Source organism: Thunnus albacares, chromosome 19, assembly GCF_914725855.1.
Source record: "Thunnus albacares chromosome 19, fThuAlb1.1, whole genome shotgun sequence".
NCBI lineage: Eukaryota > Metazoa > Chordata > Actinopteri > Scombriformes > Scombridae > Thunnus > Thunnus albacares.
The window spans coordinates 2,703,254-2,724,598 of record NC_058124.1 but is presented as its reverse complement, the minus strand read 5'-3'; the positions used below and the strand labels follow the sequence as shown (position 1 = coordinate 2,724,598).

The 21,345-nt window shown below is 37.7% G+C and overlaps 2 protein-coding genes across 4 annotated transcripts; both read left to right on the top strand.

Annotated features, from left to right (window-relative positions):
- Window positions 1–544: 544 nt before the first annotated feature.
- LOC122969609 (glycoprotein-N-acetylgalactosamine 3-beta-galactosyltransferase 1-like) lies at window positions 545–11,654 on the top strand. The gene is made up of 4 exons (XM_044335463.1): window positions 545–664; window positions 874–1,040; window positions 5,833–6,494; window positions 11,186–11,654. Exons 2-4 carry the CDS (start codon window positions 887–889, stop codon window positions 11,348–11,350), a joined length of 981 nt encoding a protein of 326 aa, XP_044191398.1. The 5' UTR covers window positions 545–664; window positions 874–886; the 3' UTR covers window positions 11,351–11,654.
- LOC122969608 (glycoprotein-N-acetylgalactosamine 3-beta-galactosyltransferase 1-like) lies at window positions 588–20,917 on the top strand. Of its 3 annotated transcripts, none has more exons than XM_044335459.1 (4): window positions 588–664; window positions 14,468–14,634; window positions 16,077–16,741; window positions 19,925–20,917. In XM_044335459.1, exons 2-4 carry the CDS (start codon window positions 14,481–14,483, stop codon window positions 20,087–20,089), a joined length of 984 nt encoding a protein of 327 aa, XP_044191394.1. In that variant the 5' UTR covers window positions 588–664; window positions 14,468–14,480; the 3' UTR covers window positions 20,090–20,917. The 3 variants fall into 3 exon arrangements, with proteins under 3 accessions (XP_044191394.1, XP_044191395.1, XP_044191397.1); XM_044335460.1 differs by lacking the exon at window positions 588–664 and adding an exon at window positions 14,178–14,289; XM_044335462.1 differs by lacking the exon at window positions 588–664 and adding an exon at window positions 14,180–14,429 and having other exon boundaries at window positions 14,575–14,634.
- The last annotated feature ends 428 nt before the right edge of the window (window positions 20,918–21,345 follow it).

Sequence of the window (21,345 nt, the reverse complement as noted above, 5' to 3'; positions counted from 1 at the left end):
TTTCTGTTTTATAAAACATTTCATTGAGTTCTGTCAAATTTTTAGACAGGTGATGATGGTTTGTTTCCACTGGTTAAGACTGTATAAAAAGAGGCCTTTATATTACACAAAGGTCAAAAGTCACAGATGCTGTTACCACACTTTTTGCATAATGGAACTGTGTATTTACTGTTGGCATAGTGGTTTAGTGTTGCCAACTTAACAACTTTTTCACCAGATTTGGTGACTTTTAAGACCCCTTTAAAGACCCCCCCCCCCCCCCCCCCCCCCCCCCAAAAAAAAATGCACCTAGCATCATTTAACATTAATACCCACCATTTCTCTCTTGACTGCCTCCTTTGCTAGCTTGTCCGCCTTCTCATTTCCCAGAATCCCTAAACGAGCCGATACCCACATGAATTGTATGTCTTTTCTCTGACTGACTAAGCTGGAATTAGTAAACAACAAGTCATAGATTAAATCTTGATGATTATTGCCTTCATGGCATAGTGTGATGACGTCAGGTCGTAACGTAAATCTGGAGCGGGTCTAATTATTAGTGGAAACACCTGTGTGTGAGAGCAGGGACTGACTGTGTGAACCTGTGTGTGCGCTGCTTCTGTTGTCTTCTGGAGGAAAAACAGAAAGAAAATTGCAGCTTTGTGCTCATTCCTGTCGGAGTAAAGTAATTGGACATTTGCTTTTTTATTCACTGGTACAACAAAATCATAAACTGCTGAAAGTTTATGATTTTGTTGTAATGTTATCAGTTTAACTTCATCCTAACTTCTGGAATCTGTCCAAATGACCAGTTAAAGCTTTGTTCTCATACTTTAGAGCAGATTGCTGAAGTACACCCGTATTCAAATGTCTAATTACTCATGTACCTGACAGATTAATCAAGAGGATGCGGAATATTAAGTCTAATGTAATCTTCACCACTGGGCTGATAATGGGATTCCTCTCCCTTCGCTGTATGCTGGACTCGAACCTTTCCACAGGACTTTTTTTTAGGGACGCCAGACATGGAGGCAAACGCGGTTTACAGCATGCACACCCAGGTAGGGCTATTTAATGCTTTATTCATTTTTCAAATTAGGTAGAAGTTTATAGAAGAAGTAGATGGTTTTTTTTAAAGTAGTAATTTGTGTCGGCGCTGCCCGTTAAAAAAGAATTTCCAAAAAAAGGAACATGAAAACAGCTACATAGTAAGCTCAAATGTTGTATAAATTTCACATGTTAAATTGTCAAAGCAAAATCTAGGCTACATATTGCGTTGACATAGCCTAGTTTAAATGGGCGTATTTCATTTGGAGATGTCACAAGTGGACATACTCGATGGATCTCTATTAGTTGCGGTGAAATATTGCCGGTGTTACAGTTTAACTGGTGTTGAATTAACTGGTGATATCCACGTGCGTGAGGCTGTGGTTGCTATGGCGATCTCAGGACGCTGGAGGAGAGGACTAGGAATGACAAGTAGGTGACTGTGTGGATGCCTGCTCAAAACATGGCAAACGTCAATAAATCGTTCTTGTTATATGTCGTGATTAATCTGATGTCAAGTGGATTTGAGGACCGTTTAATACACTGTAAAAGTGAAACATAACGTTACGTGTATCTCATAGTCGGCTGGAACGCAGTAGAACGAGCTGGAGGTAGTGTAAAATACACCCAGATTAATTTGTGATTAATCTGCCATCGATCATATTTTGTATGAAAAGCTACAGACATTTATTTCTCCTACCACGATGTTCTACAATATTCAGATCATTCATCCAAATTAGATCACTGTCAACTTCCATTTTGCAAGCAGGAACCGCAATTAGATAAAACTTATTGCATAAGTTTAAATAGCCTACAATGTATGTATTGTATTCCAGAAAGCGAATTTTGTGGAAATTGAGTTTCTTAACCCTGAGATGAGCGAAACTCTGGGTTTTTAGCTCCAGAAAGAGAGGTAACTTAAACTCGGGGTCAGTTACCATGGTAACTGTGACAAAGATGTAAAAATCATAAAGATGTTTTTACATGTTAAAAGACATTTTTATCATAATTTAAATTGTTGAACAATTTCCAAGGAAAATATCTATTCATGCAGATGCAAACCATGAATACAGTTTAAAACACTTCTCTTTGCTATGCTCCACGTGTCTTTAGTAGGAGACAAAGAAGTGAGGGAAACGTGCACACAAGTGAATTGGCATGTACCCAGGGTCAGTGTTGATTTATAGCTAAATAGAGAGAAAAAAATACATGTATGAATCATCATTTAGTGCCATCACTGACAGGTGTCAGAGTTGCAGGAGTCTAATTTTAGCATCTAAGATGTGACGCATTGCACTGGAGATTGTTAATAATAATAATAATAGGCCTACAGTAGTCTATATTGTGTATAATGAAGAATTGAGATAGGTTTGCAGAGAAATTGGTGTAGTTGAGATAAAATATGACTAGGCTTTAAAATGCACACCATACATAAAGTAGTTAAATATTATTGATATGTGAAAATAGCGCTTTCACAGCACTCGCGTGCAGAATATCTCTGCTCACGTGAGCCATATTGTAGCCTGCGTGGAAAAAACATACAGGCTATGGGAGAAAACCATGCTTGAGCGTGCGCAGAATCCATAGGACCGCGATTTATGACCTATACTGCTGTAAGCCACCAGGGGGCGGTCGAGATGTTTGGCTTCACTTTTGGGGAGCCGTCATGACATTTATGTTTTATATACAGTTAATGATGGAAACCTGTTCTCCTCCCCTTGAATACAGTAAGGAAGTGTTCTGTCTTTTGCTATAAACATTAAAGAGATTTAAAGTCTACTAGGTCCATAAATTTTAAGGCATATGATTTCATAAATGTGTTGGTTGGGCCATTATAATCAGTCTTATTGAGAATTCTTATGGCTTTTCCACACAGTATGTAATTTATGGAATTATGAATGAGCAGTGTAGAATAAATGGTTAGTTGTGATTCAAGATATCCTTAGTTTTGTGCAGTATTGCAACTGATTTAGATTATATGATTAATGTGAGGTTTCCATCAGAGTTTATGGTCTTCAGAAAGAAAAGGTCCAGAATGCTGAGAAGTTCAAACAAGTGTACTTAAGGTGCTCTTTGGTAGAGAACACAAAAGTTCAAAAATGAAGAAAGGTCCAAGGCACTCTTCTGGTAAAAAGTTTAAAAGCCTTTATTCAGATGGCTATTTCATGGTGAAATTCATAAAAATATGGACAATGCTTGTGCATGTTAAAATAGAGCTGGGTTACAACCCAGGTGTAGTGGAACAAACAGCCGTCTTCAGGGTGTGGCCACACAATTTCCTCTTTTGTAGATACAAGATAATTGCAAACAACTGAACAGAAAGCCAGTGAACTCACAGGTGACAAATACAAAGTATGACCATTAGATGGTTCCACAAAATGTGTAGAAGGAAGAAAAGGATAATAAGAGAAAATTAGAAGAAAATAAAAGAAAATCAATAACAATATATACCCATCTACAGCAGCATAGGTACCAAAACAACTACAAAAAAGACTGAAATCAGTCCCTTCATTTAGTTCTGGGAATTCTGTAGCTTGCCTCTTGGTATATATAAAAAGTTTCTCTCTGCAATAATAATTTTAGTCGATCACCACCCCAAAGCTCTTTTTGATGGTTTCTAGGCCTTCAACCATAAGACTGTCTGGATTACTGTTATGTACATTATAAAAGTGCTTAGCCATAGGGTAATCCAAATTAGATAAATGTCATACACTGTAAAAGTGTTAAAATCACTGAATTGCTTACATTCCTTTATATTAGTAAAATTGTTGCAAAAGCCGCATTTGTAAGTACCCCTCAATGGTCAATGAAGCCAAGTTTTTTTATTATTGACAGGGAGATGGCTTGACACTAACGTGTACATAATGTAAAGTTTATGGTCTATTGTCACTCCCAAGAATTTGTTTTCATTCAGTCTGTCATGATTAATCATAAGCGTTACTTCAGAATTGATTTTTCGATTTACAAACACAATGAATTTTGTTTTACTTTGATTCGATGACAATTAGTATCAAACCACTTCTGTTTCCAGGTCCCCTTCAACTGTATCCAAAAGTTGCTTCAAGTTTTTCTTTGAACACAATATATTTGTGTCATCATCAAATATAACAAAATGTAACAATTTTGACACCTTACACATATAATTTATATAGAATACAAAGAGCTTGGGACCCAGCACTGAGCCTTGCGGTACCCCACAGGTGACCTTCATAAGTTCTGAATCAAAATTATTTACTTGAACATACTTATATTTGTTTTTAAGGTAGCTTCTTAACCAGGAGTATATTATCCCTCCTCTAATACCACATCTTTCTAGCTTCTTCATAAGTAAACCATAATCAATAGTATTAAAGGCTTTTTTGAGATCTACAAATACTCCCACTGTGTGTTCTTTGTCTATTGCAGTTGAAATTTTTTCTATTAGTTCCCTTAGTGCTAGTGAGGTACACTTTATCCTATTCTGTATAGTTGTGATAATGTAGGCAATGACTTGTATTTTTTTCAGAATGAATAAGCAGACACTGAAAGTTGGTATACTTTTTTTTAACACTACTTTTATAACTTTCAGGGCCAAAGAATTACATCATGAACATGAACCAAACAGTTTTACCAAAATAAACAATGTAAAAATAACTACAAGATCTAAGTTAAAAAAAGACAAAATACTAGTGTTATCAAATTAATGTCAATGATGGAAGAAACAAAAGACAGAGCTCAGACAAACACATTCAAGTACATTGCTCTGTGTAATTTAGTGTAATGTAGATTTTGCATATAGTCAAGTCAGTTTTATTGATATATAGAGACATATCACAACAGAAGTAATCTCAGGGACCTTTCCATATAGAACTGGTCTATGTGGTTTGATAAGATATTCCTCGTAAGTGCTGTGGAGGCACCCGCAAAAATAAAATGCGTGCACGGCTGTTTAAATTGCATGTGTGGCTCCTCTACATCTGTGCATGTTGATCTCATTTGTACTCATGGATTTTGGCAGAGATATGCTGTCAAATGCTTTATGCTTTAAATGCTTTAAACAAACAGTTACAATTTTGAGCTGTGTCTGAGAGAGAAATATATCTTATGTACAAATTATTATATTAATTGATAGGTCTGTTTCTGTCCTGTGTTTCTGATTGTAATTTCCTGCCCAAATAGGCCATAATACTGAATTTATTTAGGATTTCTACATAAGATATTGCTTAATGTAGTATATAAGCCATTCAGAATACCAAAGACAGTTCTTGCATAATAAGTTAAGGAAAAATTGAAAAATCAAATCATTGTCTGCAATATAAATGCACAATTATGAGTATCTTCATGAATGAAAGCATGAAAGCTTGTTCTGTTAGAGCTATAATAATCAAAATTCTACCAGAATCTTTGTTTGTTTTGTTTTTTTGGTTCACTGTAGACAGACACAGTTGTCTTATGCTCATTACTTTGAATGGAAAACAGTATTGGTGTATTGGTAGAAAAATACAAGGATTATAAAGACAACATAAGTGTCTTTCACCATAGGTTCCAATTACAGCACATTTAAAACTGGGCCCAGATGAGAAGGCTGTCATATGGTTCCATCCCAGAATGGAATCATTGACACACATCATCTTGTGTTTCTATCTATGATTCAGACACCCAAATACAATGGTAGACAGTACATATAGTGCTCTATACTAGAGCTAGTGTAGTGAATAGTGATTTCAGACACAGTATAGGGCTTTCCTGATGTCTTGTGTGTTGCAGATTTAGGTCTAAAATATCCATGCAACATATTGTGATATTTTATGTTTGTGACACCTTCAGGTGAGAACAGCACTGGAGCTAGTTCCTCTAAGACGATTCGGATCTTGTGTTGGATCATGACGGCGCCCATGAACATGGAATCCCGCACCAAGCACATCAAGGAAACATGGGCCAAGCGCTGCAACGTAGTGCTGTACATGAGCTCAGTCAAGACTGACTTCCCCACTGTGGAGTTAAATGTGAGTGAGGGAAGGGACAACCTTTACTGGAAGACCATCCGAGCCTTTCAGTACATCTACCAGCACCACCTGGATGAAGCAGACTGGTTCCTAAAGGCAGACGATGACACGTTTGTGGTCATAGAGAATCTTCGATACATCTTGTCCAAATATGATACAGAGAAGCCTTTGTACCTGGGCAGAAGGTTTGCCCCTTTTATCAGTCAAGGCTACATGAGTGGAGGAGCAGGTTACGTTCTCAGTAAGGAAGCACTAAGAAGATTTATCAAAGGGTTTGACACCGGAGAATGCACCCATTTCTCTGACATTGAGGACATGGCTCTGGGGAAATGTATGGAGACAATGAAAGTGGAACCAGCAGACTCCAGAGATGTTAAAGGGAGACAAACATTTCACCCTTTCCCTCCAAACCGTTACCTAGCCAGACAGTTCCCAAGGCCACGACCTTGGTTTCTGCTTTATGAGCACTACACTCCAGCAGAGGTAAGAACACAATACACAAATTCTTACTGAGAATCTGGATTTAACCCATGCCCAAAGAAATTCATTTCATCGTGGACATTTCCACAAATGATGATTTAGCCTACCTCCAGTGCCAATGTAGGACATACTGTGTCTTTTATGTGGAGATGGAAAGTAAAGATGTGGAGTTCAGGGCAGTGTATGGATCTATAGCTTGTCCAGCTTTTCTTGCTGGAGACTTTAATATGCATTCTGACCACCATAGACCTGGAACAAATGTTTGCCTTATTTTATTTAGCCATTCTAGCAACATGGCTCTAATAGATGGACTAACAATTTTGTACAGACATTCATGTTCCCCAGAATATGAATCCCACTGACATTATAAATTCCATGATTATTCCTCTAGTGCCACCACAAGGTTGACATTTGTAATTTTTAGTGAAATGTTTTTTAGTGAAAACTATTGCATGGGTTGTTGTGAAATCTCGTACACACATTCATGTCCTCCACAGCTTGAACTGACATATTTTCCGTGATCTCCTGATTTTTCATTTCGCACCATCCTCAGGTCAAAATGTTTATTTGTCCACTTGATTTATGACCAAATACCCTCAAAATGGACATTCCTGATGAAATGATCAAATATTTCACCAAAAATCAAAGATTAGAGAACAGGTTTGTGTATCAGAACTTTGTTTTTTCTTCTTTCCTCTCCCATTAATCATCTCACGACCCCTGAGATTTATCTGGAGACCCTTTGGAGGCGCCTGACCCCTAGTTTGGGAACCACTGGACTAAACTAGCTAATTATATATAAAGTAGTATAAATATATTAACAGTTAAATGCTGCTTACACATTGATGCATCAGTATTAATAATCTAATGATGTCTTACAGTATATAATAATATATCTGTCAGAGGGATGAAAAAAGTATCTCTACTTTAATACTTTAAGTACATTTTGCTGCTAATACTTATGTACTTTTACTCAAGTAGATTTTTTCATGCAGGACTTTTACTTGTAATGGAGTATATTTACACTGCTGTATTGGTACTTTTTTACTTAAGTAAAGGATCTGAATACTTCTTCCACCACTGGTGAACATGATAGTCTTCACAAACCAGTTGAAAGACTTTGCCCTTTATGACAATTTATTACATGGGACATAATGTCTATATTTACAGAACAGCCAGTGTTCCAGTCTGGCTATAAAACAGGAACTCTAACATATGGCAGGTACCCGGTTTTGGTGTCCAGAAACATGAGGCAACATTGATATCCAAGCATTGAGAGTGGCACCCTAATGATGAGTGGTGATCATCCCTTTAATTTAAAAAGGGAGCTCACCAGAACAGTATTAATTTGTTTTACTCATGATGACAGTTCTGTCTTATAAGAGAAGAACACATAATTACTTATTAGTTAACATGTTAAAATGGCAACCTTACACAAGCATATAAAGATATTTTAGTAAAGCATACTCTATTAATAAAGGCATTTGTTGAAACTTCATAGTTAAAAAATCATTTATTTTTTATAGATTAGTAATAAGCACTAAATAAGGACAAAATTTTTGTTGCGAGGTTGTGGGAAAATCCATTTGGTTGGGTGTGTTAAGGACAAGTCTGGCAATATTTTATTTCACTTTAGTCAGCAGATCTCATGAAAAGACCAACTATGAATTGATCCCACAGATGTGGCCAAAAATATTGGTACCCTTCCACCTTTTTAAAAAAAAAAAAAAAAAAATCTCTGTATTAAGTTGAAACTGACAGAAGTATATGGTATTTATCATTCTTTATTTCACATTAAATATAACTAAAACTTTGCTTTTCATTTACAACTTATTTTATTTAATACAATAAAACAAATGAAATTGGTAAAAATATTGGTACCCTTAACTTAATATTTTGTAGCACAGTCTTTGGAGGCAATAACTGCAATCAAGCACTTTCTGTAACTGTGAATAAGGTTTCTAAACTTCTCCATTGGTAGTTCGGTCCACTCTTCTTGAGCAAACTGCTCGAGTTCTCTCAGGTTTGATGGATGCCATCTCACAACTGCAAGTTTCAGCTCTTTCCATAGGTGTTCAATGGGATTCTAATCAGGACTCATAGCAGGCCACTTCAGAACAGTCCAACGTTTTCTTCTCATCCACTCTTTGGTGCTTTTTGATGTATGTTTGGGGTCATTATCCTGCTGGAAGACCCAGGACCTGCAACTAAGACACAGCTTTCTGACACTGGGCTGTATATTTCACTCCAAAATGCCTTGATAGTCTTCTGATTTCATTGTGCCCTGCACAGATTCAAGGCCCCTAGTGCCTGAGGCAGCAAAGCAACCCCAAAAGATCACTGAGCTTCCTCCATGTTTCACAGGCATGGTGTTCTTTTCTTTGAAGGCTTCATTTTTTTCTTCTGTAAATATAGGGTTGGTGCGATTTACCAAAAAGCTCCTATTTTGTTTCATCAGTCCAAAGCACATTCTCCCAGAAGGACTGTGGCTTGTCAACATGCATTTTGGCAAAGTCCTGTTTGGCTTTTTTGTGTCTCCCTCTTAGAAGTGGGGTCTTCCTGAGCAACAGATGGTGCGACTTGAAACTATTGTACCTTGAACTTGAAGATCCGCTTGGATCTGTATTGAAGTTTTCCTTGGTTCTTTCACAACCATTCGAGCAATCCCTCTGTTCAATCTCAGGTCAATTTTCCTCTTGTGACCACATCCAGAGATGTTGGCTACAGTTTCATGAGCCTTAAACTTCTTAATAATATTGGCAACAGTGGTCACAGGAACATCAAGCTCTTTGGAGATGGTCTTGTAACTAGGGGTGGACGATACCCGCAAAATTCGGTTTTGATCCGATACCAATTATGGGGCCAGAATCACTGATACTTATGATTATTAAAAGCGGTTTATGTACTTTCATGTAGGGGAGAGCAGTGTTATGATTTATGAGGTAACTGCATCATCAATAGGCTAAATCTGAATACATTTCATGAGAACTAAATGATTTGCCAAAGGTGAGCAATCATTGCCACCTGTGAGACCAATGTTTGATTCCCAACTGAAGCATGTGGTATAGTTTTTTCAATTCCATTAAAATAATTAATTTAGATAACAAGTTTCAATGGGCTGAATATATTATTTGAATGTCTAAATATAGTCTATATTTAACCAATCTGCTAAAGTAACAACTAATGATGACCAATTAGTTTGAAAATGTAACATTAACCAACGCTGAAGATCCGATTTGACTAAAGTATTAATTTCAGTACTATGTACTCTATACCTGGATATTCCTTGCTCTCTGAAAAGAGTCGGGGGTCTGTCTGAGTCATTTCCCTCCTCCTCTCTTCTTTTCTGTTGCAGCTTGAGTTCTCTTTCTCATGGTTTGTCATGTGTTTGTATTCATTGACAGCTGTCATATAGCTCCACACGATGCTCCTCTTACATTCAGCCATCACTGCATTCATGTGTCAGATTGGTGCCATTAGTCAGGGTGCGCACCGCGTAGCTTCATTGTTTGAGTGCACACATGACATGACAATGGCAGTGGAGAGGCAAAGAGAGCATACACTAAGATATGTTCACTGTTCACAACAACAGAACATTGCACTGACAGTTCTACTCTTTAATGAAATCGGTGCAACAAAGAAGAGTTCTGAAACATCGATCCTATTGACACTAGAATCGATCCTCAAAAACAAAATGTAGTTTCTGTAGTATCAATATTTTGGGTTTGATCTGCTCACCCCTACTTGTAACCTTTATGTTGACCATTCTAATGTCTTCAGACCACTCTCTAGTTTTCCTACTGTTTTCCATGTTCAATGTGATACACATAGTGGCACAAAACCACAGAAAGAGTAATTTTCTCCTTTTAAACTGGCTGCATGAGTGATTATAAGATTGAAAATACCTGTGATACTAATTAAACGGCAATCTGCTTCAAGTATCACTATACATAAATTATTTCTTACAACTTCTAAAGGGTACCAATAATTTTGTCCAGGCTATTTTAGAATGTCTTTGTAGAATGAATTCAGTTATTTTCACAACTTTTTGTTTTGTTCCACTGCAAACCAAACATAGAGATGCATTGATAATAAAATATATTTTAATTTCAACACTGTTCAGGGCAGATGGTGCATTATTTTAATAAAATGCAAGGGTACCAATAATTTCAGCCACATCTGTACTTACAGGAACTGTTGTAGATGGATAACGAGATAAACACTACTTTGATCACAAGGAAATTCAAATGTCATTGTAGCACAATACAGACCAATTCAGACTATCGGTCAGTAGTAAAAATAAACTACAGAATAAGATTAAAGACAAATGGTCAAATGGAAAAGCTATACCTATATAACCTCTAAAGGGAAGGCTGCAAGACTTGAATGTGAAAGTTGTGGAGGAAATGTAGAATTTAATTCATGGTAACTTCACATCATGCGGGTTAAAAAAAGCAAAGTGAAGAGCCTGACACAACTCATGCTGTACTGATGGAATGAATGCTGTGGAAATGGACATCATGCTGAATTTATACAGACAACAAGCCAACATGGAGGACATGTTGAGTTTATAAACTGGGGAACAGGGGATTAGAAATAAAGGCCTGTCTCTAATAAAAGCCTCTGAGGTAAATAAAGGCCCTGGCCGCTGTTTGAGAATTTACAGTAATGTGTTTTTCTTTCTCTTTCTCCAGGGTCCAGACTGCTGCTCAGATTTTGTTGTGTCCTTTCACTACATATATGCTGTCCAGCTATATGCTTTGGAGTACCTGACGTACCATCTGCGGCCATATGGATACAAATATAGATTTGATCCAGATGAAAAAATAGCATTTAATACCACAACTAAATCTATGTAAAGTGTTTGTGTCTGCACTACAACCTCTGCATTAATTGGAGGAGAGGTCGAGGGTATCCACAGGTTTCAAAGCCAAGCTTAACTTATTTACAATATTATATTTAATCTTTATATAAAAATCTTTGTAAGGCTTTTCACGGGTAAAGACCTGGCAACACCCTCCGCCTGTTCAGGTATTCTTGCCAAGGTCTGATTTCAACTGTGAAAACTGTGTTCATGTTGTTTGGGGGTGTGAGTGTTTACTAATCTGTCTCATTGTGTGTAATAAGAAAAGAAACAAATTTTAAGATGGTGCAGACCCTCAATCTGGTTTCCTTATTTTTGTAATTTATGAAGATGCTACAAACATTTATGGGTAAAATTGGAGAAAACTCCAGTGTATTTATATGAAGGGGTATCTTTAAGCGATTTACAGAACAGGCTAACTGATCCAAATGGCAAACAACATTAAAAAAAATATATATAACGCAAGTTGCGTTGTGAAGAACAGACTTTACAAATGAAATGAATTTTAGGAATAAAAAATTATATGATGATACCTGCTTCATCTGCAGACAAAGAGACGGTTTCTCATATACAGGTCTCCCAAAGTAAATGACTGTCACATATCCGTGCATACAGTTACAGTACCTCAAGGACCAGTGTGTAGGATTTAGCGGCAGCTAGCTGTGAGGCTGCAGATAGCAACCAACTGATAACCCATCCCTCCCCCCCTTCAAGTGTACAGGAGAACTTATGGTGGCCACGAAACTCATGAAAGGCCCTCTGTAGAGCCAGTGTTTGGTTTGTTCATTCTGGGCTACTGTAGGAACATGGTGGTGCAACATGGTGGGCTCTATGTAGATATAAAGGGCTCATTCTAAGGTTAATGAAAACACAATGATTCTTATTTTCATGGGATTATACACTAATTAAAACATGAATATATTCAATTTCTAGCACTAGATGCCACTAAATTCTACACACTGGACTTTAACAGACAGTACAGTACATAGCACATTAAACACTAATTGTAGTATTCAGGTAAGCATGTGGAAAGCAGCATAAAGCAAACTATCACACTATTTTAACAACTATCATATATTTAGAATATCCTCTGACCTAGTTATTGTGTGAATGACAAATTGAAAAAAGGCTGAGTCACTTTTGATCCACATTTAAAATACCTTTGCAGTTTGGGGTGTCCTGGTAGAACACTGGAGTCAAACCCCTAAATCCTACCCACCCACCTGTTGCTGTTTGCCATCCCTGCTCTTTCTATTTGTAAACGTCTACTGCCACTTAGAAACTGTTTACGCCTGCCATTAACATGTGATCTGTATAAACTATCTGGATAACGAACATGAACACCTGTTAATATGATCAGACTGGCAAGACCACATCGTAAAAATCACATTGCGATCAGATCTCATCCAGGTGTAATTGCAAGCTGTACAGTGGGACAGTATTCTTTGAAAATGCAAATTGAATGATCACTTAACTCCTGCCAGCTTAAAGGATGGGTTCAACGTTTTCCAAATCTGTCTTAAAACAACAGTCAAGTGTCCATATGAACAGTGAAAGCGGTTTTCTTCACTGTAATCATTTCTCTTGTTCACACTAGCTTTTGAAAGGTCCCCTTCAAATGTGCTTTCAATGTACAGAGTGTGGGAGAAAACCTTCAGCTAACTAGATGTCTTCAGGTCCTCACCACACTGCTCAATTTCTCATAAAAGCAAACACATCATTCTCAATGAGTTTGATGTAGAAATAGGTTTACTGTAAATCAGAGTACATGTAAACCGAGGCGGTCCATGGAGCAACTGAAAAAGTATCATTAAAGCACATTCATTAACTTCTATCGCTCCAGTTGTTGAGTCAAACATTAACCCACTCCCATCACTGCCTATCTATACTTCATGCAAATATAATTGTTCCCAACCTTGATCACACCACCATCCTGTTCTCCCTTATTCCATTCCCACACTCTGTACTTCTCCGTTTCATCCACAAACTAATGATGTTATGCATTCCTCAGTGGCCAATATGTTTATGGGAGAAGACATCAAATACATGCCTGTGTCATCCAGTTCCAAATGTCAGTGTATTCTGAGGCACATCTAACATTTGTCCATTCAGTAAGACTGAAAGACTGGAATAGAAGAATAATGATTTTACAAATTATATAAAATAACGGATTCATTGCCAAAGTAAATGATTATACAACTTGATCAGTGCTATACTGATAATGTCTGAACAGGTAAAAATGTCCCCACAGGAGCCCCTAAGGGGACATGGGCAAAAAGAAAAAAAAAAACATCAAATTTCAGTTGCGCACAGTTTTTAAAGAGAGATCAATCATGTAGTCCTGAGTGATCTGGTGCTTGTTTTATGAAACTTTTACGGTATGTTTGAGTTTTGTGTTGTCATGTGTGTATATGCATTGTTGAGTCTTGTGTAGTTTAATATGTACTTTACTGTTGAGTTTTATGTAGCTTTTAAAATACAATAAAATAAAATACATAAGTGCATCATGAAGGGATGTTCCAATGGTCAGTATGAACAGGAGGAATGATTACGGCAAAAAAAAAAAAAAAAAACAATTTCAATGTTCATTTGGGCTCCTGACTGTAGTTTTAAGACAGACTTCAAAATTGTGAATCTGTCCTTTAGGTCCAAGGATATCATTTTACACACTCCCCATGTATGTTTTAAGGAACACCTCTTCCCTCCCTAACACAAGGGTTTGTTCTTCGCTTTATGCATGGTTTGATGACGTCAAGTTGATGACGTAGTTATCCTAGCTCCGCCTAACGTAAACCTAGAGCTGTCTAATCAGTGTTAAACTGGAAACACCTGTGTGTCAGGGACTGACTGTGTGAACCTGTGTGCGCCTCCTCGCCTTCTGGAGGGTGAACAGAAAGAAAACTGCAGCTTTGGGCTCATTCATGTCGGAGTAAAGTAACTGGACATTAGCTTATTTATTCATTGTTCTTCAGCAGTTCATGGTTTTATTGTGACGTTGTCAGTTCAACTTCCTCTTAACTTCTGGAATCTGTCCAAATGATCATTGTTCTCATACTGTAAAGCGGATTGCTGAGGTACAGCCGTATTCAACTGTAATTACTCATGTACTCAGATTAATCAAGAGGATGCGGAATATTACTTCTAATGTAATCTTCACCACTGGGCTGATAATGGGATTCCTCTCCCTTCGCTGTGTGCTGGACTCGAACCTTTCCACAGGACCTTTTTTGAGAGACGCCAGACATGGAGGCAAACGCGGTTTACAGCATTCACACCCAGGTAGGGCTATTTAATGTTTAATGTTTTATTCATTTTTCAAATTAGGTAGAAGTTTGTAGAAGAAGATGACGGCTTTTTTCCTAAGTATTAATTTTTGTCGGCGCTGCCCGTTAAAAAAGAATTTCCAAAAAAACGAACATTAAAACAGCTACATAGTAAGCTCAAATGTTGTATAAATTTCACGTTAAATTGTCAAAGCAAAATCAAGGCTACATATTCCGTTTATATAGCCTAGTTTAAATGGGCATATTTCATTTGGAGATGTCAAATGTGGACGTACTATATATTTATTGGATCTCAATGAGTTGCCGTGAAATATTGCCGTTTCGCCCCCCGGTGAATATAAGTAGTCTTTGACTAAGAGTTTGAACTGTCTTTAATCCAGTCAGTGCTGATATGTAAATGCAGCAAACAAAGGAGGTGTGTGTGTATGTGTGAGAGTGATTTTCAGGTTGCATGAAACTAAAATGGAATTTAATGGTGGGCCAAAACCTTTTTTGTCAGCTGACAAAACTTGACAGCTGCTGGTGTGCAGTCAAACAATAATGTTTTTAATTAATTTTTTTTAATGCTTTATAAACTTGCCAAACACTAAACAGAAGAGAAGCAAATTTACTTTCACAGAGGTCAATTCACCTAAGGCCACAGGGATGCATTAAAATATTTCCAAACACAATGAAGAGGAAAATCAAAGTAGAATAAAATAAAATAAAAGACAAAAGATACACAATTAGCTATCATACAGTTTCAGTGCAGTAATAAACAGTCCATATTTTAACAAGGAAGGTGCAGTAGAGATAATTATACCAACACCATGCGCCCCCCCTTCTTTTTTAGACAAGATGAACTAGCTGGACTACCTCATGACTGTGCCAGATCAAATGTTTCATCATCAACAGTAAGGCTGCACCAGCCCTGATGTTTTACCTATTTATTGGCTTACACCTCTATCAGAGGAGTCTGGGTGCAGTGTGACTGTAAACCAGATTGAAGATGGTCCAAAATGCCATTTACAAAGAACAAAGTAGTTAAGTTGAATAAGTCCATATAATAGACACATAGTTTACTCTATAGTGAGCAAAAAAATCTGAAATGTATGAATCATTTTGTGTCAACACTGACAGGTGTAACAATTGCATGACTGCAATTTCAGCATCTATGAAAAGTGACATATGGCCCTGGGATTGTTATGAGCAAGTATTGTACACACCTTTTTCATTTCATTATGGGAAATTCGTGAGGGTACTATATAGAGCATTAATTTACACTCAGGATTCAGACACTCAAATAAAATGATGGCTAGTACATGTAGTGCACTGTACAGCGTGATTTCAGACACAGCATAGGGCTTTTCTGATGTGTTAGGTGTGGGTGTTGCAGATTAAGGTCTTTAAATATCCATTCAACAAATTTCTGATATTTTGTGTTTGTGACACCTCCAGGTGAGAACAACAGCTCCTCAGCTAATTCCTCTGCGACAGTTCGGATCTTGTGTTGGATCATGACGGGGCCCAAGAACTTGGAATCGCGCACCAAGCACATCAAGGAAACATGGGCCAAGCGCTGCAACGTAGTGCTGTATATGAGCTCAGTCAAGACTGACTTCCCCACTGTGGAGTTGAACGTGAGTGAGGGAAGGGAAAACCTTTACTGGAAGACCATCCGAGCCTTTCAGTACATCTACCAGCACCACTTGGATGAAGCAGACTGGTTCCTAAAGGCAGATGATGACACGTTTGTGGTCATAGAGAATCTTCGCTACACCTTGTCCAAATATGATACAGAGAAGCCTTTGTACCTGGGCAGAAGGTATACCCCTTTTATCAGTCAAGGCTACATGAGTGGAGGAGCAGGTTATGTTCTCAGTAAGGAAGCACTAAGAAGATTTATCAAAGGGTTTGACACCGGAGAATGCACCCACTTCTCTGACATTGAGGACATGGCTCTGGGGAAATGTATGGAGACAATGAAAGTGGAACCAGCAGACTCCAGAGATGTTAAAGGGAGACAAACATTTCATCCTTACCCTCCAGATTATTACTTGGTCAGACAGTTGCCAAGACCACGACCTTGGTTTCTGCTTTACGAGCACTACACTCCAGTAGAGGTAAGAACACGATACACAAATTCCTACTGAGAATCTGGATTTAACCCATGCCCAATCAAATTCCATGAAATAAGCTCAGTGTCTCAAGATGTCAGTAAGAAGCCTAGTGTCCCTTGGAATTCTGTTCATCTTGGACATTTCCGCAAATGATGATTTAGCCTACTTCCAGTGCCAATGCAGGACATGCTGTGTCTTTTATGTAGAGGTGGAAAGTAAAGATGAGTTCATGGTGGTATATGGATCTGTAGCTTGTCCAGCTTTTCTTGCTGGAGGCTTGACTTTGCATTCTGACCATCATAGACCTGGAACAAATGTTTGCCTTATTTTGTATAGACATTCATGTTCCCCAGAATATGAATCCTACTGACATTGGTGATTCTATGATTTTTCCTCTAGTGCCACCACAATTGACATTTGTAATTTTTAGTGAAATGTGTCAACTATTGGATGGATTGCTGTGAAATCTGGTACACACATTCATGTCCTCCACAGCTTGAACTGACATCTTTTCTGTGATCTCCTGACTTTTCATTTAGCACCATCCTCAGGTCAAAATATTAATTTGTCCAACTGATTTATAACGAAATACCTTCAAAACGGACATTCCCATCAGCCCCAGCTGTACTTTGTGTTTGGTGCTGATTAGTACATTTTGGCATGTTAAACTAGAATGATGTAACCTGATGCGCCAGATGGTTTGTTACACAGAACTATCTGAGATGTTATCCATATAAACTGTTTGGAAAAGGGCAGGCACTTTCAAAATATACTTGTCAGGTGAGTGGATGAACCATCTCTCTGTCACCGTCTATCACCGTCTTACGTTGTGAGGCAGCTGGATTCGCAACGCTAATTGGTTCGGACACAAGTGCATAACTTGAAGCCTGACAAGATGGATTCTCACGTGATCTTGTGATGATGTGATCTCGCAAATGCAGCTGCCTTGCAATGTAAAGAATGATATACATGATAAACATAATGCCTGTTTATCAGCATGGTAGCATTGTCATTGTGCGCATGCTGACTTTAGCATTTAGCTCAAAGCACAGCTATGCCTATGTACAGCTTTACAGAGCTACTAGCATGGCTGTGAGTCCTTGAGCTTTTTTATTTTCCATATTCACAAGATTTCCCTTACCTCAACCTGAATTCATAGTCCATGCACACTGGACATCAATAAACACTGGTACTGAATGGTATTTGGAGTTTTGCAGAATCATCCAGTATCCATGTTCCTGTCTGACAATTGGGTGCTTTATGCCAGGAACCAATTAGAAATCCATTTTTTTTACTTTCATTAATTCACACAATGACACTTGATCTAAAAAAAAAAACAAGACAATTGTCCTGGGGAACCTGTTAAAACCACCAAGAGCATGTAGTTCAGAGCAGGCTTAGAGGGCAAGTTGGCCAACTTTGGGGTAAAAATGTAGAAGATACTAGATGTTGTTCAAACTGTTTTGTTGCCATCATGACTGAAGACCAAACCAACAAGGAGTTGATTGTTAATGGCAAAAGCAGTCACAATTCCTACTGGAGCCCAGTATGGCCAACAATACTGCACTCACATCAATTACTCATCTGATTTAGTATTGCAGTCCTATAACCTCATCAGACTCACAATGTACAGTTCAGATTTTTTTTTTTTTTAATTTTAAACTTGCCTTCAGCCACAACGCTGACTCAAGTGACATCCCATCACCCCAAAACACTTGGTGAATGTGATGTCTTCATAAACTAGTTGAAAGACTTTGCCCTCCAAGACAATTTATTACTCCTCTGAGAATCATCACTTTATCATGGTGGAGGGGTTTGAGTGTCCCTGTGACTGTGGGAGTTGTGTTGTTGGGGGCAATAGCCCCTGGTAGGGTCTCCCAAGGCAAATTGGTTCCAGGTGAGTGTGTAGACCAAGAATGACCTCAGTGAAGCAACATCTCAGGCGTGTGGGAACCTTGCCCGGAAGAGGGAGATTGGGGCACCCTCCTGGAGTCAGGCCTGGGAGGGGAGCTTGCTGGCGAGCATGAAGTGGCCAGGCTTTAACCTATGGGGCCTGGTCCGGCACAGCCTGAAGAAGTAACATAGGTTCACAGTTTTTCAGGTCTGTCTTAAAACAACAGTCATATGAACACTTAGTTTTTTCCTGGCTGTAATAATTCCTCTGTTCAAACTGGCTTCAAATGTGCTTTCAGCACATGGTACTGTAGAGCAGCAGCATTGTGTGTCCAAGGCAAATTTTCCTCTGGAACAAAATTTTATCTTAGGAAATGGGGACCAAAGTCCACAGTGTGTCATTTGAAATGCATTTAAAAGTTGATGTGAAGCTTACACAAGGCTTCATCTACTTGATTTGACTCATTTGGATGCTGAAGCTTCATATTAGCTTCAGATAAACTTTGAAATGCATTTTTATGCAGAAGGAGGACTGTGGTTTTTGTCCCCCATCACTTACATTGTAAGGGCATTATGAAGGGATCTTCTAATGGTCAGTATAAACAGGAGGAATAATTGCAGCAAGAAAAACATGCTTCAGTGTTTGGGCCCCTGAGTGTTGTTTTAAGACTTGGAAAAATTGTGAACCCGTCCTTTAACCTCTATTACCATCAATTCTCACATGAAAGCGAGTATTCAAATCATGGCAGAACAAGTAATACCTGTGCTAATAAAGACCGTAGGGGAAAAAAAAACATTGATGGGGTAATGCAGCAACAAAGTAGAACTATTGTAGTCTACTACACATGGGATAGATTGGATGAATACTTCTTTGATCACAAGGAAATTCAACTGTCATTGCAGCACAATACAGACCAATTCAGACTATTGGTCAGTATTAAAAATAAACTACAAAGTAAGATAAAGGAAAAGCTGCAAGTCTTTAATGTGAAAGTTTTGGAGGAAATGTAGAGTTTAATTCATGGTAACTTCACATCATTCGAGTGGAAAAAGGCAAAGTGAAGAGCCTGACACGACTCATGCTGTACTGACGGAATGAATGCTGTGGAAATGGACATCATGCTGAATTTATACAGACAACAACTCAACATGGAGGACATGTTGAGTTTATAAACTGGGGAACAGGGGATTAGAAATAAAGGCCTGTCTCTAATAAAAGCCTCTGAGGTAAATAAAGGCCCTGGCCACTGTTTGAGAATTTACAGTAATGTGTTTTTCTTTCTCTTTCTCCAGGGTCCAGGCTGCTGCTCAGATTTTGTTGTGTCCTTTCACTACATACATGCTGTCCAGCAGTATGCTTTGGAGTACCTGACGTACCATCTGCGGCCATATGGATACAAATACAGATTTAATCCAGATGAAAAAATAGCATTTAATACCACAACTAAATCTATGTAAAGCGTTTGTGTCTGCACTAATTGGAGGAGAGGTTGAGGATATCCACAGGTTTCAAAGCCAAGCTTAATTTATTTAGCTCTGATTTCATCTGTGAAAACTGTGTTCATGTTGTTTGGGGGTGTGAGTGTTTACTAATCTGTAATCTAATTTAATTTAATCTGTAATTTATGAAGATGCTACAAACTTTTATGGGTAAAACTCCAGTGTAAATGGCAAACATTTAAAAAAAAAAAAAAAAAAAAACCACAAGTTGCATTGTGAAGAACAGATTTTATAAATGAAATGGATTTTAGGAATAAAAAATTATATTATGATACCTGCTTCACCTTTTTGCTTCACAAAGTAAATGTCAACACTGTCAACATATTTGTGCATACAGTTATAGTTCTTAAAGGACCAGTGTTTAAGATTTAGTGGTGGCTAGCTGTGAGGCTGCAGATTGCAAGTAACTGAAGATTGCCAAATATAATTTTGCAAAATAGTTTGGGTGATGGAGATGTCTACATATTGAGATCCTATCACAATGTGCATAGAATTAAGATAACAAAAGTGCTAATTAATACAGTATAAATGGAAAAGCTCATGGAACAGATATTATTGGATCAACAGGACTGATAACCACCAGCTTTATGTACTCAAAAAGTCAAATGTCATATGTGTTGCGCGTGAGTTGCACTTTTGAAAACAGTTATTGAAATGGGCAATCTTTAAGAAATTATATTTTATTTATTGAAAAAAGTTTGTTGTTGAACTACAATGTTCTGAATTTACTATTCCTTCTGGTGCTTTTACAGTGTTAAACAATAAAACAATATATTTTACAGTCAAGTGTGTCTCTTTTCATACAACATTCATCATATTGGAGGTTAATATGTTAGCATGAACTACAGTAAAATACAGTAAGGCTTGAGAAAGGAACATCAAAGCAACTACAACATAAAGTGAAAATACCATAAACAGGTTAAGATTACAGTCTGTTTAGTTGGACAATTCTCACAGAAAAACTGACCCACAAAAACCGTATACAACAAAACACAACTTAATCCCAGATTTTAATAAACTAAAGTGAAATATAACAAGATTCATATATTGTCAGGGTCCATAGACTACATATTTAACAACAGTATATACAGTGCAGTAGACTATATTCACAGTGCAGGTGTAAGTGCCGCAATTCAGATTTTTTTTGTTATGTGAGATGTTTTTCAGTAAGAGTGTACAAGGATTATTCTTTGAGGACACAAATCTGATACTTC